Source organism: Metarhizium acridum (assembly GCF_019434415.1).
Source record: "Metarhizium acridum strain ARSEF 324 chromosome Unknown scaffold_555, whole genome shotgun sequence".
Lineage (NCBI taxonomy): Eukaryota > Fungi > Ascomycota > Sordariomycetes > Hypocreales > Clavicipitaceae > Metarhizium > Metarhizium acridum.
The window spans coordinates 236,660-253,079 of NW_027094039.1; the positions used below are offsets into that span (position 1 = coordinate 236,660).

Genomic DNA, 16,420 nt, shown 5'->3' on the forward strand with positions numbered 1-16,420 from the left:
TGATGATCACAAGACGGGTCCTAAATTATCACGGACTGTGAAAAACTCGGGTATATTGAATAAAATTTCTGATACACTGTTTTCTCACGGCTAATAAGGTTGGTGGCAGTTAGCAAACCACCCCCTGCGTATTCCAGGTACCTTGGCAGTGCTGAAGTTGTCCAAAGGGTCTCTGGTCGAGGCCTGGCCCTTGTTCTCTGTGTTTATGCCTGCACGTGTCTGGTGTCCATCCTGTGCCCTGTGCCCGGCGACAAGAGACCAGTGACCACTTCACCAGGACCTGCCCCCGCCCACCAGTTGGCCCTCTATCTCTGCTCTGTCTGCCTGTCCCTCCCGCGCTCTCTCCCGTCTGGTTATAAGAATGTCGGTATATATGCTCCGGGATTCGAGCGCCAGGTCACTGGCCAGATAGCTGTCGTCTGCGAAATGCCTGGCAATGGGCCATCTAGGTGTGGCCTACAGCTGAGGCTGAGGGTGCTGAGGTTGATGGTATGGCCCCACTGGTCCGTTATGGAGCAAATACTACTTGAAGTACCTTAATGTACTAGCCCCGGATATAGCAACGAGTCCTTAGCGCTGTCGGTGTGAATGCCTGGGTCATCGCAGTTTTCAAATTTCAAGCGCACCAGATTCTATTCCGCATGTACATACATGTAGCTGCTCAGGTGCTCCGTTGCTCAAGTGGCTTGGCCCCTACCATTCTTTCCATTCTGCCATTCTTCCATTCTGCCCTTCCGCCATCCTCTCATTGTGCGCCAGCGCCTCTGAACCACTCGACACTCCCCAGAGCAAAGCAAACGACCGACTGATCGCCAGCCCTGGTCTTTCTCCTTCGCTCGCCGTGCGTCAACCTCGACCTCGACCTCATTCTCATCCTCTTTACCACGTCACTTCTCCCTCCGGTCGTTTCTTGTCACGCCCTGTATATTTTCTCCTTCCATCACGGTGCCTTGCAGTCGCATTCGCACTCCAACTTCCACCTGCGACTTGCTATCGGTTTTAGCCTTTAGCCGCCGGTGTCTGTTCTGTCGCCTTGCGCTTCCTCTTTGGAGCTACTACCAGGTCCCCGTTGCTCCTAGCTTACTCGCCCCAGTTCTTGGTCCTGCCTCGCGCCTCATCTTCGTCTTATAAGGCACGAGGAGGGCTTCTGACCTTTACTTACACGACGGTTTACAGTTTCTGCGGCGAAAATAAAAAGTTAAAAAAAAAAAAAAAACAAGACACGACAGATTATTTGGTAAAGAGTCTTGTCAGGCCAACCCGGCGAAGCAAATACTTGTTGCCACACTGCGCTGCGGCGTTGCGGTAGCTGCTGGGTTGTCACATACGTCCAGTCCGCACCACCATGTTTCGGCAAAGGCAAGAATCTCCCACAACTTCCCTTAATTCCCATGCGGAAAGTCTCTCATTGCTTGGAAAATATGCCAATACTGCACCATTTCCAAGTACTGCGCGTGCTTCGTCGCCTCCAAGACCTGGACTTGGACTTGGGGGCCATATATCGCCAACACCACCATTGACTTTGCCTGTGACTAACCTGACCGTCTGAAACCAGAACAAGCTCACAAAAACCGGGCGATGACCTGTTGGCCAACTTTAGGCAACAATTTCCGGAAGTTGCTGCCGTCACCTCGGAAGCGTCTGCACCAACTATTGCTCAGGCTACATCTGCCGTCGATCACCCCATCATCAACCTTCCCCCTCAGGATCAGAGGTATGTGTGCCTAGCTTTCTCCCTCCGGAGGCGCAATCTCTCGTCTCGAGGGCAAATTTGAAGTTGTTTATTCGCGCTGAAATGCGGTATTTGCACGTTTTGGCTCATCAAAGCAGGCATTGCCGTAGCGGGAGCCCGGGGGACTAACCTGACTGATTATAACCTGCAGGAACCCCAATGTCGAAACCGACGTATTTCGAGACCAAGATCCTACGCCGCGAGCATCTCATGAGCCATGGCGATTCACCCCTTCCCTCTTGGACCCGAACTCGTATGCTTTCAATGCCTTTGCCAGTGCCCAACCCGGGTATTATGCGCCAACTCCCGGGGGAAACAATCCGCTCCTCCATTCGCAGGCAGGAGACTTGCATACCCCGACAATGGCAGCCGGTGGACTTTCTACGCCGCTGTCCATGCCAAACTCTGGCGATGCGGTTCATGCTGGCGCGACTGCCATGGACTTGTCCGGATTCCAGACCCTGCAACCGCACCAGTTCCATCACTTTAATCCATTTATTCATGGAGCATCCTTTGCGCCCACTTCGTTTGTCCACCATGATACTGGATATGAAACTATGGAACCAGATAGTGTTGTTTTGGAAGCAGCACCGCCAGAACATCGCGTGCCCTCGATGGTCCCAGCCGCCCTGCAACAGCAGAAGGCAGTCAGCCATGTGCAGATGGGCCACGCGCTGCCGCCGAATGCCGAGAAATTTCGTTTCCAATGCACCTTGAATGCGCCTACGGCCATGATCAAACAAGCTGATGAGATTCCGATAACATATCTTAACAAGGGACAGGCTTATTCACTCTCGGTTGTCGACACGAGCGGAACCTTTTCGATCCCACCTGGCACCAAGTACAGGACGTTTGTACGTGTTTCATTCGAGGATGAGGAGCAAAGACAGAAATCCAGTGTCTGCTGGGGCCTGTGGAAAGAAGGTAGAGGCACAAATGAGGCCCATCATAGAGGCGGCAAGCTTCAAGCCGTGGAGTACGTCGAAGCGGGCCAACCGGCAGAGACTGACGATAAAAGAGCACGCATTGAAGTAGAAAGTGCATCATTTGATGGGTTTTGCGTTACGTGGACCCCGGGGGCGAATGGCTCTCCTGAAGTGAACCTTGCCGTTAGGTTCAACTTCTTGTCCACCGATTTCAGTCATTCGAAAGGTGTCAAAGGAATTCCAGTACGGCTGTGTGCCAAGACTAGTCTAGTACCCGCCGATGGCTCCTTACAAGATGCAGAATCGAGTTCCGAAGTTTGCTTTTGCAAAGTCAAACTTTTCCGAGATCACGGAGCTGAAAGAAAGCTGTCCAACGACATTGCCCACGTCAAAAAGTCCATTGATAAGTTGAAGCAGCAGCTTGCACAGATCGAAAGCGGCATGAAGGACATGGGCAAGAGAAAACAGATCGGCAATGCTAACAAGGGAAGTGATCCACAGCGACCGGGAAAAGTGCTGAAGCACAAACGGACCTGGTCCATGTCTTCAGCTAGCTCTAATGCTGGGGGCGGTGGAAGTCGGATGACTTTGGAAGAAGACCTGCAAATCAAGCTGCAAACGCTGCAAGACATGTTTACAAGCACCAGACCCGTCAGCATTCTATATCTGAGAGGAGAGGACTTGGACGATCCCGACCTTCACCCTGTATCTCTTCCTGGAGATATGTCTCCTCCAAATAAACTGGAAGTCTCCCGTGAAGGACCTAACTGGCAAGCTCGCAGTACGAAATCCTCGGTTACAGGGTCCATGGTGTCTCCATCGCCCAGCTCCTTGTCTCTGGTCTCTCAGGCATCTGGCATGTGGCAGAATATGGACAATGCCACTAGCTCAGGGAAGACGTTTGAGCAAATATCAAGAATACCTCGAATGGACGATGCTGGCACCTTGAGTGGATGGATTGAGGCTCTTGGGGTCGACCCATCATATCGACCTCCCCTAGAGCAGGCTGAAAAACCTGTTGCCTGCTTTTATGTCCAGTATCGCGACAAGTCAGAGCAAGAGAAACCGACATATCACCGAGCCATCTATCTTTCGAAGCGAACCGTAGAAGAATTCAATGGTCGGATTTCTAGCAAATGGGGCGTTGAACCCGCAAAAGTCCTGCGGTCAATACGTGTAATCCAGGGAGGACTGGAGGTTGAAATGGATGATGATGTTATCCGTGAACTCAAGGAAGGGCAAGATATGCGACTGGAAATCGAAGAGGTAATTGAACAGCCCACGCAGACTAAGCGCGAATGGGAGATGTCATTGGACGAGACTGGAGCTGATAGCGACGACGTTGCACCTCCCGCGAAGGGCTTTGTGCTTCGGCTGACCTTTTAATGACGCTGCCGTCATATCCCTCTACCGACTCCGCCACCATCCGACATGACATGCAGCGGGCGTAGTTGAGCGCTACTTCCCTCCCGCGACGTTTTCAAACAAAACAAAGAAAAATCAAAGCATCATCAAGACGTACTTGGGTTCATTCCCAGGTGGCAACATACCCTAGTACACGATGCACATTCTAGCGAGGAGTGATGACTTTGGAGTTTTGTCTTTTATTCTTCTTATTTTTTTTTTGTTTTTTTTGTTATCGATTCCCTTGTATAATCGGTCATGATATACCACGGGCTGCGGGTTTAAAGAGTGTGCATTCTCAAAAGACAAATATCCATGTTGAGAGAATGAGAGATAATGCAATGAGACGGACTACTCGACATCGACCAATCCTATTTACGCTTTGTTTCGTACGGATTGAAGAATAAAGCAACTTGTGTTGTTGGTGCCACCAAGCAAGCGTAGAAGCGGAGGCGGGCATTGCTTCTAAGCTGTGGGCACACTGAGTGTGCTTGAATTTTTTTGTCATTTAACTGAGCTCCTTCACAGGCAGCTTTTGTATAAGGACTTGTTTGTACGCCTTTCACTTGATTGTATTCAATTTACATGAGCAAGTGAAGAAACAGGGGAACAAGGGGTTGGAGATACCCCATGGTCTGGGTGTGGGAGTTGTTGGATTGAGAAATAAATAGGTCTAGTTTTATGAGTGATTACGACGACGACTGGTTTGACGGGTTGGCTGGGTGGCAGATGGTAGAGCGAGAGGAGTTCGGCCCTGTCCTCTGCTATTTGGCAGAGCATTGTGAAGCACTGTAATTGAAGCATTTACCGAGCACAACATTGTAGGTAAAAGTACCTTGAAGAGAGGACCTTCGATTCAGGAAGACAAATTATTCGCTGTTGCGATCAGCGTTGCATTGCATCTTAGAGTGTGGACGACCAAGTGGGGCGAAGCGGGACGAAGCGGGATGGAGTCCTCCTGTTGGAGGGAGGAGCTTGTGGCTGCTACACTGAATGGCTGAAATACCTGGCGCGCCAAGGGGATGTTTCTAGTCAGTGTCCCAGCCTATCAGCTCCGTTGTACGAGACAGTACGGAGTATTTAGACTGACTACCGGCACATGACAATTTTTGATCTTTTCTGGTGAGAGTTCTGCTGTCGTTGGAAATAAGGGACCGCGCCGCGTAGGTACTTATCTAGTAGGTAGGTAAGTTGATAGGACTCTGACATGGATGAGACGCACGGAGAAGATGGTAGGTAGATACAGGTGTAGCATGCAGTAGTCGGTCGAGAACGTTTACCCAATGTAGTTGCATGAGCCGCTAGTCCGGAAATGATGACAATATCCGAGTTCAAGTATTATCGACTTCTATTCTACTAGCACTTTAGTGTGCTCAAGTGCTCCATAACATGTACCTGGATACTCATTGCCCCCGGCCCCTGTTGCTTGAGGGCAGCAGAGTTCAAGACAGGTCTCGTGATTGCCACGGGCTGTTCAAAAGTCTAATATATTAAAAGAAAAATAAATTAAAAAACTCTGATAAGCCGTCTTCCTTTCGCTAATTAGGTATTAGGCCATGGTCACCAGAACACCCCTGGGCCGGCGAGGGCACCTGGTACTAGTCACCTACGGAGTACCCGTCCAGCCTAGGAAGGTACCTACTGGTCTTAGGTAGCGGGTACTTGGGACTCCGTAGGCAGGGCCATAATACAGATTCATATGAGTTAGTGGCTTGTGTGACAACGGGAAGGAGCATTTGCTCCTGGCGCAATGCGACCAATGACGGGGCGCAGAGCGCTGGTGCAGACAGAAATGTCAGTGTTTGTGATCCCGTATACGGCGTACCTGCGAGGCAAATGGAGCGCAAGACTGTTCCAAGTGCCTGTTGCTAATTGCTGTGACCTAGCGTGGCATGGATGAAATAGCGGGGGGCAAAAGACAGTCATCGCGTCAATGCTAATATCCGGCGATGCGGCTCGTTGCTGCACCAGCCACAGCTCGGTGGGTAGGCATTACGAAACAACCCAGAGAGGGTGTGTGCATGTAGCAGAAGAAAAAGAAGGGACGTCCTGCGAGCGTCTGCTTGAGAACCACGCCCGTGATGCCTCCGGATGGCATGCTGCGCGGCCTGACGGGGACTATTGTGATGGAGATGGCTGACTGCGAACGTTCTGGACTTGCCGGGGCAGAATGGTGCAGTGGGCTTGCCGGCACGCGAATATTTGTCATGGTATTTTGGCGAGACGGCTGGCCGATTCGGCACGTGGGCCAGCTGAAGTCTACGGGGAGAGACGACCTTGTTCTGCCATCAAGACGTGACGAGTGTATGATGGGAGGCATGGTTGGCAACTTGGCTGGTTCCAGGTGGGAGCACGGCGTGGGAACGCGAATCAAGGGAAACAAAGCACTTTGCACCATGTGCGGCGTAGATGCAGCAGAGCCGTGTGAGCCGTGTGAGACGATGCATGCATGCATGGCTGGGCGGGCGTAGGTTGGCTGCCTGTTGACGCTCAATACCGTTCCGTAATGCCGATGAGGGTGCCACCTTGGTCGCGTGTCTTTTCCTCAAATTGCAGTGACGAGTGGAAGGAAAACGACGCGTAAATTCGGAGATTGAGGCGCAAGGTTTTGGGAGGGGGAGATTTGAGATTTAAACACTTTCTGCGAACCAGCAAAATAGACTGGGGGCCATGCATTGGACTCTGTGTATAATATTATAGTATGAAGTGCAATACAGCCACCAAGAAGGGGGGTTGTATGTATGGCCCAAGTCTGGCCAAAGCCGAAATCAAGTTGCGGAAGTGATGCATGTAATATCGGGCTTGCTCCTCGATAGGCGCCCCAACTGCCCCGGGAACTACGGAGTGATGGAGCTTCAAATGCACGAGACAGTTTCGCAATACTATCCAGACGCAGAGAAGAGGGGCGAAATGGTCATGCGCAGACGTAGACGGGCCGTCGGGCAGGCTGAGCTCGTCATCTCCAACGGCTTTGCGTCTTTTACCAATCTTGCTTCACCACCGCCACTGTCTGGGTCTGCCGTGGCCGCCTCCTTCTCTCGTGGATACAGAACACTACCGATGTTGAACCCTCTGCGCTTGTAATATCAATGTGCTTTTGGCTTGCAAGACGTTGGTCCCCTCGGTCCCTGCTGGCCAGGTGCCGTTCCTCCGTGTCCATCCCTTATTATGGGAGGAATGTTACACAAACTATCGACGCCTAATTGCCGTTCCATCCAACTGCGTCAGGAGTGCTATTGCCCCGCCCCGTCTTTGGAGCCGGCCATCAAGAACGTTGAAACTGGTCTTCCATGGTGGTAAGTAGGGCCCGTGTGCTCTGTATATTGCTCCCATCTCGGCGCACATGTGCAGGCTGGAGTTGACAGTCGTGGTGACCTAGTATTATTTACTGCAGCACCGCGCCGCCATACCAAAATCGTCAACAACTGCTTGATGAATAAAACGGGCTGTGGCTTTTGAGCCCGTCGGCCCTGCCAAGCTTTCGAATATCAAGCACCTCGTCGATCATTGCCTGATGACCTCCACCGACGACCCAACCAGCGTTCTTGACGAGAGACACGACCCCGACTGCGACCGATCACATATTCGTAGTTTGAAAACGCACAAGCCAATGAGAGACAGGCACTCGGACGGATTTGGGAAGTCTTGCTTGTGTCGGGAATACGGTTTGACGAGACCTTTGTTGGGGTCTTGGTGCGACCGCCATGGAAAGCAGGCCCAAGACAAAATGGCGTCATTTAGGACGACAGGGAAGAACCGCCTGCCAATGGATACTGGCCTCTTGAGCTTGACCTGTTTGTGTTAGCCGGCGTTAACAGCGCGGCCATCTCAATGTGACACGGAGAAGGTCGGCAAGTATAAGCGTTTGACAAGAACAGATTCTACCAAATGCTAGATGGACTTGTACGCTTATTGAACGACACTTGCCATCCTCTTTAGTACAAACACGCACAGATTATTTTTACCCCACGGGAGAAAAGGGTGTCCCATGTGCCCAACGGCATTTGCCTGAGGACCAGGACCAGGACCAGGACCCAGGACAGCCGAGGTGTTTGAAGAGGATGAATGGAAGCCATGTTCCGTTTTGACACGTCTATTCAATACGAGGCTGTGCAACAAATTCTCCCGACAGCCAGCAAAGGAGCATCTGTGAAGAAGGAAAAAAAGATGACTCAACTACACAGTCACCCATGAATCTAGTATTCCACCAGACACCCCGTCCTGTCCCGGGGCCGTCGTACTTGCAAAGATTCCAAAACCTCCTTCGTATACCGAGTCGTATAAATTGACAGCTCTAACGTCCTCTGCTTCTTGGTATTATCCGAGGTGGAATAGGTGCATCCTAGAGGAGAGACAATTTAGCAACACTATGGATTTTCCAGACATGAAATCGACTTGTGGTCACTCACCAGTCTTCTCTGATACCCGAAAATCGTGATGGATGCACAGCCTGAGGCATGTTCAGATCCCCAGCGAGCATTTCCAAGTTCTTGTAGGCATGCTCCCTGGCCGCCTCCCCGCACATGTCGGTATTCTCAATGATACTCAGGGGCCAGGCCAGACTCCTGCCCGAAGGCGCGAATCGTCGCCCAAAATCGTCCATCTCCATGAAACTGGGGATGCTGGCGAGAACCTCCGTTGTAATGGCCTTCATGTTTTCTCTCGCGTATCGCTGAAGCCCGGACAAGTAATCGGCGAGGCTGCTTTCGCCATCTGGCAAACGAAGCCGAGACATGTCAGGATCCAGCTGCCCGGCGGCGAGTTGCCTTATCAAGACGGCTAAAAAAATTCTAAGAAGCCGAACAGTGTTCCATAGCTTGGCGACATGCGCGCTGGGATAACGATGGCAGACTCCGGCATACGCCCAGTCAGGGGAATGAGGACTGGGCTCGACCGTATACGACATCCAAGCGGGACACTCCTTGGAGAAGGCGACGATTCCCCGGTCTAGTTCCAGGGCCTCGTGGACTAGATTGCAATCAGGGCCATCCATAGCCCTTGCCTTGATGGAAGCAATCTGCCGAACCATGGGCGCCAGCTTGACAGAGGGATCGTTGGGGTCGTGCAGCAGTGTGAGCTGCTTGTCCAACGCGACGAAGTCGTCCGGCACCGGGATCGATCTTTGAATGCAACTAGTTTTGATGTTGTTGCTGGCGTGGGAAACCATCTTACGGGAGAGGGCGGACTTGAACTGCTGCGGTCCTCGCAATCTCAGGAGCTGCATGGCACCGACAGTGTGTGCCGTCCAGCTCGTGGGCGACTTGCCGGCCTCAAAGACAATGGCCTCGAACAAGCCGAGCACCAAGACGGAGACGAGTGTTCTGTCGAGGACCGCGGCTTCAGGGTTGGACAACAACTCGTTGACTCGAGTCAGTGCTACTGCGTACTTTTGCCTTGCGTATTCGAGATATTCGGCGGATCGGACGCGCCGTGAATACGCAGCCAGCGCCGTGGCCGAGACGGTGACGGAGCATGCGTCTTCCGGGTCTGCATCGGCAAGGCAGAATGAAGGCAGGTATCTTTGGAAAGGGGTAGCAGTGATGTAGGACGTCAGGAAGTACGCCATGGAGGCTTCCTGTAGGTTTTGCCGCAAAGGATACGAGGGATCTCCCATCAGGGAGCTCACGAGTCGACCGAACGGCCATGTTGAATGCTCAACGGGGTGTTCGGCACCAAGCTCCGGCTCTGGTATATGCTGTAGTGGTTTCCTTTTCGTTGGAGGCTTTGCAAACTTGCGAGTCGTGCGGCTCGTCTCATCTCGGACTCGTAAAGCGGATGGATCCCGGTATCCGGAACATTCTATTCCTTTGCGCTTGCATGGCGAGCATCCCGTGGGCACTCGGTCACACTAGATGTCACGATGGGTTAGATGGTGTCTTTGCCGCCTTCAAATTACCCTCATCCAATGCCGTGTATGGGAGACGCAAGGGGTCCTGCGTTCTGCAGGCTCCTGAGGGTGACGGCGCAGGGCTTACTCTTAACCTCCTCTGTCGACATGAGAGACATGCCGTGGAGGGCCGTCCACTAAACACCATGGGTACAATCAATCTCCCCCTGCCCTTTTTAGCAAGTATTGCGACGGGGCCAGGTGTGTTTGCGCCAAGGCTTGAGCAATGTGATGTCTCTCAGTACCCGAGGCTGGTTTCAAGGAGGCTGGGAATTAGCGGCGGGATAGCGACAACTTATTTGAGAATCACGACAAGGGAATACTAATGTGGAAGGAATCGAGAAAATCCCCGAGATTCTGTACTTATCAGAGTATATTGGGAGGCAGCCAGGTCACACAAGCCCATTTCTGAGCCTGTATAGCCCAGGAGTGACGCCCGTGACATGTGTGCCCTTTTGAGGACGCGGTGGGAATCACAAAGCTACTCCATACGTAGTCCCAACACATGTATTATCAGCGAAGCCATCTGGCCAATGATGCGGAATCGTGAGAAACAGCGCCGAAACGCCTGCCACACAGGGGAAGGCGTCGCATGTCAGATTTGGCTCGGTTCCGCCGAATGTGGAGAGCAAGCCACCATCTGCGGCCCTTTTTTTTACTCCGTACGTGTTATGCTTTGCTACCTGGCGGCAGCATTCCCATCAATCAGGTCGTAAGATGTGTGTGTGACTGAACCGTCCAAGGTTGGTGGCGCAGCCAAGATGATTCGCGTCACCCAGCCGCTTATTTCCGGGGGCTTCGGATATCGATGCCGGCTTGTACAAGGGAAGCTATATCGTACAGACCAAAAACCTCCGTTTGGATATTGTAAATTGAAGAAACTATCCACTGCCGCTTTTGTCAGCCCTATGGTAAAGCGACAACGAGGGCCAAGGAGGGCGGAACCTCGCGCCATGCGACGGATAGGCAATCACTATGAAGCCATGGCGAACTAGAAGGGTCCAAAGGGTACTAATGGTTTGGTGGTGACATGAATGATGACTAGGCCTCCTGCTCGGAACCCGCACACTGCCCGGTATTTTGCGATGCGTAATGGGGGAAATGGAAAGCTCGTGCCTGCGATGGATGCCTACAGCGGAAAATACGAGCCCAATTAATATAGACTGGCCAGGCAGCATCAGAACCATCCCCGGGCCTCTTCCAGGCACCAGTTTCCACGACAAAGGGCCCAGAATATAAAATCCATGGCTTGACGGCCAGTGTGCTTGACAAGAAGCATTTGGAAAGCCGCCCGTATAGAATAGAGACCAAGAACACTCTCAATCTTGTCATACTACACTTCGACAATGGCCTCCCGAACCACATTCACCGACCACAGGGACACCTACCAAGCCGCCTTGGTCAGTCTATTTTCCGGCAAGCCGGAAGACACAGAAAAGGATTTAACCAAATTGCTTGCTCCCAACTTTACTCAGCGAGACCAGGACGGCACGCGCGACTTTGCGGCGTTTGTGTCCCACATGCGCTGGCTACGCCAGAATATGCCCAAAGTCACTCTTACCATTACCCAATTCCTCCGCGACGGGCCCCAGGTGGCCGACAGACACATTGGGCTAACAACACTGGAAGACGGTACGGTTTTGAAATCCGAGACGTTCATGTTTGGAGTCGTTGCCGAGGACGGGAGACTGGTCTCTCTCGTGGAAACTGTCAATCAAATCAAGGATTGAGCAGCTGAGGCACAGAGGGAGACGGACCAAGATGGGCCCGAGTTTGGTAGACAAACTAGCAGAGCACGTACACAAAGTCATGACGAAACCTTGATTCAACAAAAACGCCTAATGCTTGTGGCCCTCGCGTCCCTTCCCACGGCAATCGCCCTCCATGGCAGCCCGTGCAAGCTGAGCACGGCTCAGAGGACGAGGCTCTGGGAGGAAATCGTAACCCATTAGGTCTGGCAGCTCGGCAGGCTTGACCTCTGCGCCCCAAACTTTCCGCTTGGCCACGGTAGACTTGTAGATGTTGTTGAGCCAGTTCCCGAGACGGTACCCTCCCTTGGCGATCTGGAGCTCGACGGTGTCAATGACAGCGTCGTAGTACTTGGGATACAAGTCGCCCTGCTGTAAAACCGCGGAGCCATTGCGCATCACGACGGAGCAAACAAGGGTATTGGCCTCCGAAGCCCATCTGGTCGCCGTCGCAATGGCGTCGGCCACATCATCTCCCCTGATCCAGTCTGCCGCCTGAGATTGGTAGCTCCCAGAGGTAATCTGCCGTATCAAATCGTTGGCCCAGCTCTGCACATCCATCAAGGCGCCGCCGCCGACAAGCTTCTTGGGGATATACGTGTTTCAGTCAGAGTGCAGATTGTCCTGGTATCCATCAAAGGTCACCTTGATATTGGTGCCGCCGACCTGGTAAGCCTCGTTGTGGAGAGGCTGCGTCAAGTCTCCGGTGAGACGAACCGGGAACTTGAGTGCTTGGGCAATGTTGTTCTTGCTCAGGCTCTTGCTCCCGGCACGCTGGGTGTAGCTGGCCAAGGCTGAGACGGAGCATCCTTTGCTGCCGCGCTCGTCTAGTCGTGCGATGAGGACCTTGACGGCCACGGCAGTGACTTATATATTCGCCAGAGTCACCGTCTGCCTCTTGTTTCCATCAATCCACCCACGCTCCGCAGCTGACCGTCAATTCTGCCCGCATCAGGAACGAGCCGAGTTCTCGACAACCGTCCATCATGCCAACGTGGGCAACGATGGAAGCAGTTCCGGGCTCTGAATGGTCAACGTTGCTCCAGCTGGTAGGGTCGACAGCCATCTCCGCCGGCTTTGACATTTCTGCAGCGTTGTACCAGTGTTGTGGCTTCTGAACCCCTTCCGGCTTCTCAGACCGTCGTTCGTTGCCATTTTTGGCGTCGGTGTAGAAATCGTACGTGTGACGAATAATTGGCCTTTTGTAGTGCTTTGGATTTTTGTACCCCTGCCATATATGCACACGAGTAGTAAATAACAACGTAAAAGGGGACAAAGGGTTTTCCCGAAGTTTCAAGCTATTCAGGCGTGTTGGCTTTTTCTAAGAAAACCACTACTGGTTGAACGGCCACCGCTCCGGACTGGGGGTTACGTCTCTGCCAAACACCATGATATCGCACGGCCTTCGACTCGGCCCGAAAGATGACGAAGCCGGTGTGGTAGCCACTTTTCCCGGACGCCGTCACCTAAAAGACGGAGGGGAGCAACGGTCTTCTCGGACTCCCCTTCCCTGTCCACGTCTCCATCTTCCCCAGAGTTCACTCAACAACCTGTCGCCAAAGCCATACTTTGTTTCTGTGGCTCGAGGCTGTCACCCATGTCCAAATCCACTGGCCGGATTCGTGCCGTCCATTCCAGTGCTGCCTGCTCTGTGGTACGGTTGTCCAGGATATGCCGTCCCGCTCAAGCATCCACCTCGCAGCAGCGTGAACCAGGCCTCGACATGTGAGGCGGACATGAGCAAGGACATCTTTGAGGAATAGAGAAGATAGATATTCGGTCCTATCCGGAAACAACAATCCTCTCGACCCAGGAAATCGACACAGGGCGGCTCCGACTCGGCCAAAGCATCGCAACTCCACATCGGTCCAGCTGAAGGCCCTGCCGCCGCGTCGACCAAGGACAATCAAGCAGGACTCACCACCCCCTCCAGGGACAATGAGATGTACGAGTTTGAGGACATTGTCGAGAAATGGAAGGACTGGCTTCTCCTAGACTGGGGCGCACAGTGGGAGCCTTCCCGGGTGCGTTTTATGTTTTGGCCCGGGCCATGTGGAACATGTCAAGTTGGAGTCCGGAGAAAGACATGCACCCAAGTAGGGCAACTTTGATCTATTAACAAAGTTGAAGCCGGTCTCTAGAGATAGCTTGTTGATTGCCTTGAGAGGGTTGTTCACGACTGCCATCTCCACCGCATTAGTCGACTTCTCGATTCACACCAAGCTCCTTTATCCTTTTCTCAGCCCAGGCTCCCAGATGGCCGAAATAGTCCTCGGGATCGTCGCCGCGCCAGTCTCGTAGTGCGAACCAGAGGTGGCGCGCGTCCTTGCCCGCCCGGATAGTGCGCTTGTAGTCCGGCGCTTCGAGGAAGAGGGCCTGTAAATATCTGTTTAACCACACTTTGTAATGCATTAGGACGGCAACTGTTTAAACGAAAGAACGAACCTCAAGGTACAGCCTTGGCCATGTCGCTATCCGCTCCAGCTCGTCCGCGGTTACGGTGCGAGGCAAGCGGGTCAAGGCGGGCGCCGCATCTTCATCAGCCACCAAATCGACGGTCACGGCCATCAACGGGTCGGACAGGATGGCTGGCACGATGCACCCGGTCTCCCAGTCGAACAAGGACGTCGCAAGAGGTTGGCCGTTCGCATCCATTGCAATCGAGATGTTGTGAACGCCAAAGTCGCCGTGGTCAATGACGAAGCGGTACAAGAGCTTCTCCTCGTCGCCTGCAGGCATTATGTGTGGGATGAGGCGAAGGAGTGACTGCTTGGCCGCTGCGGCAACTGGACCGACCGTGTTATGGTCATCCTCCCACCCAATCATGTCCCCCACGCTCTTGATGGTCGCTTCGACCTTGGAGGTAAAGAGGGCGACGCAGAACTCGCGAGTAGGAGCAACAGGAATAGGAAATGATTCCGGCTTTTGCTCAAAAAGGCGTTCGCGGAGCCAGGCAGAAGCGAACGCGGGTGGGACTTGGAATTTGTACAGCGATGCGCGCATGTGAGCTGCCTGAGAAAGAAGGCAAGACTGGAAGAGAAAGTCAGCATATGAAGGAAATAACAGCATCAGTATACGCCCGTACCTTCTGAGCCGGGCTGAGGGCGCTCCACACATTATTCTCTCCCTCAGCTCTTTGGAACACAAGCAAGCGCCGGCCCGCGATGTCTTTGGGACGATCAAGCTTAGGGCCCTCATGCTGCACGGGGACGCGATAATAAAGCAGACGAGAAGCCAAAATATCCGGCTCTGACTGCAGGAGCTCATACACCTCGGTCTCGAACTTGACCTCGGGAACTTGCACATGAATCGGGAAGCCCTCATAATCAGGCATGTTGACATCGCCGCGTGCTAAGCGTGCTACAACGTCCATTCCGTTAGACAACTTGAGGTGAAATCCCTTTTACCATCCGGCCTCATGTAAGCATCGGGTGTGTGATGGGACGGATGGCGCTCGACCACGACTTACATAATTGTTGGAGCCGTTGGAAACGCACGGAATGTCAATCACCCGGGCACAGAGATTCTCCTCGATTTCCTGAATGAGAAGGTTTACATCCCATGTGTCATGGAACGGACTATTACCACTACGGACTAGGGTGAGCAGATGCTGGCCATCAAAGTCGCGGCCATCAGGCATCTTGGGCCAATGATCACGGAATGGCATGGCGAGGCGGGAGATTTGATAAAAGTAGATTTGATAAGTTAGCAGGGCTAGAAAAAAATTGGTTGGCGCTGCCGACCTATATAAACGATCCAACCTAGCAGTGGTGGTCCGTGCGCCCCCACGGACCGTGCCACCAGCCAGGCACACAGTGGGTCGGCACTAGAGCCTTATTTAGGCTTCGACGAGTGCTTGTGGTCCTTGCCGCATTTGCCATGGACCTTGAACTCCGGCTTTTCCTTGTCGAAGGCAAAGGCGACGGAGATGAACTTGTCCTGGTTATAAGTCTCGCTACCATTGCTAGGCACGACAACGCTCGCATCGCCAATCTTCATTTCGGACCAGTTATTTTTAGCGAGTGTGTCAATGCCAAACAGTCCTTCGCATCCATTACTGGCAAGAACAGAGAGAAGTTCTTGCACAAACGCAGCCGAGGGGGTGGGAGTGGCGGCCCTGATAGGGTGTCAGTTGGATCATACAACGAGAATATACCGAAGAGAGATGGCTCACAGAGCAGGGACGGCAGCGAACTCCATGGGAAGCAACCTGCCACCGGAGGTCATCCATGTCGTCGGAACGACCTTGTTTCCAAAGGAAACAATGTCGTTCATGGCCTGGTCGTCCATGAGGTGTGCGGTGCCTTCGACCTTAACCACCGCCTCATTTGCAGCGACGGTATGATGGCGGTGCTGGAGGTAAAGACAGAAGGTCAGGTGAGCGGCATGCTTGAGGAAGGCGTCGCGAATCGGTCCATTGATAACATCAATAGATAGAGCCTATATTGTTGGAATGGTCAGCTTCATGGATGAGACGGGTGTAATGACCGCAAGTACTTGACGGGACATGTCAGCCTCCTCCAACGAAGGGAGGTTGTTATAGCAAACGTGGTTTACAACCGCGGCCATATCAAGAGACGGGCGAGGAGATTGTTTGCCTGAAGAGAAGGACTTGTTTGTCGTAAGAGAAGCTGAAGTTATGCAGGAGAAAGGAGACGTCTTTCCATGCTCTTCGCCTCATCTTTATACTTCAGGATCCAGCGCCCCGGAGAACAGATATGCC

The 16,420-nt window shown here is 52.9% G+C and overlaps 6 protein-coding genes across 6 annotated transcripts; 2 read left to right on the forward strand and 4 right to left on the reverse strand.

Moving 5' to 3' along the window:
• The first annotated feature begins 589 nt into the window (after nt 1-589).
• On the forward strand, nt 590-4,990 carry J3458_018755 (uncharacterized protein). Its single transcript, XM_066121227.1, has 3 exons — nt 590-1,359; nt 1,556-1,714; nt 1,884-4,990. The coding sequence occupies exons 1-3, from the start codon at nt 1,346-1,348 to the stop codon at nt 4,042-4,044; spliced, it is 2,334 nt and encodes a 777-aa protein (XP_065973582.1). The 5' UTR covers nt 590-1,345; the 3' UTR covers nt 4,045-4,990.
• A 3,477-nt stretch (nt 4,991-8,467) lies between these two features.
• Nucleotides 8,468-10,605, reverse strand: J3458_018756 (uncharacterized protein; the record flags this gene model as incomplete). The annotated part of the gene is made up of 2 exons (XM_066121228.1): nt 10,038-10,605; nt 8,468-9,910 (listed from the first exon to the last, which is right to left on the reverse strand). Exons 1-2 carry the CDS (start codon nt 10,095-10,097, stop codon nt 8,468-8,470), a joined length of 1,503 nt encoding a protein of 500 aa, XP_065973583.1. The 5' UTR covers nt 10,098-10,605.
• A 690-nt stretch (nt 10,606-11,295) lies between these two features.
• Nucleotides 11,296-11,679, forward strand: J3458_018757 (uncharacterized protein; the record flags this gene model as incomplete). The annotated part of the gene is made up of 1 exon (XM_007812836.1): nt 11,296-11,679. One exon carries the CDS (start codon nt 11,296-11,298, stop codon nt 11,677-11,679), a length of 384 nt encoding a protein of 127 aa, XP_007811027.1.
• Nucleotides 11,680-11,787: 108 nt separating this feature from the next.
• Nucleotides 11,788-12,258, reverse strand: J3458_018758 (uncharacterized protein; the record flags this gene model as incomplete). Its single annotated transcript, XM_007812835.2, has 1 exon — nt 11,788-12,258. The coding sequence occupies one exon, from the start codon at nt 12,256-12,258 to the stop codon at nt 11,788-11,790; it is 471 nt and encodes a 156-aa protein (XP_007811026.2).
• A 1,635-nt stretch (nt 12,259-13,893) lies between these two features.
• Nucleotides 13,894-15,364, reverse strand: J3458_018759 (uncharacterized protein; the record flags this gene model as incomplete). The annotated part of the gene is made up of 4 exons (XM_007812834.1): nt 13,894-14,073; nt 14,143-14,727; nt 14,783-15,097; nt 15,167-15,364. The coding sequence occupies 4 exons, from the start codon at nt 15,362-15,364 to the stop codon at nt 13,894-13,896; spliced, it is 1,278 nt and encodes a 425-aa protein (XP_007811025.1).
• Nucleotides 15,365-15,531: 167 nt separating this feature from the next.
• J3458_018760 (uncharacterized protein) lies at nt 15,532-16,266 on the reverse strand (the record flags this gene model as incomplete). The annotated part of the gene is made up of 3 exons (XM_007812833.2): nt 15,532-15,814; nt 15,872-16,137; nt 16,195-16,266. 3 exons carry the CDS (start codon nt 16,264-16,266, stop codon nt 15,532-15,534), a joined length of 621 nt encoding a protein of 206 aa, XP_007811024.1.
• Between the last annotated feature and the right edge of the window lie 154 nt (nt 16,267-16,420).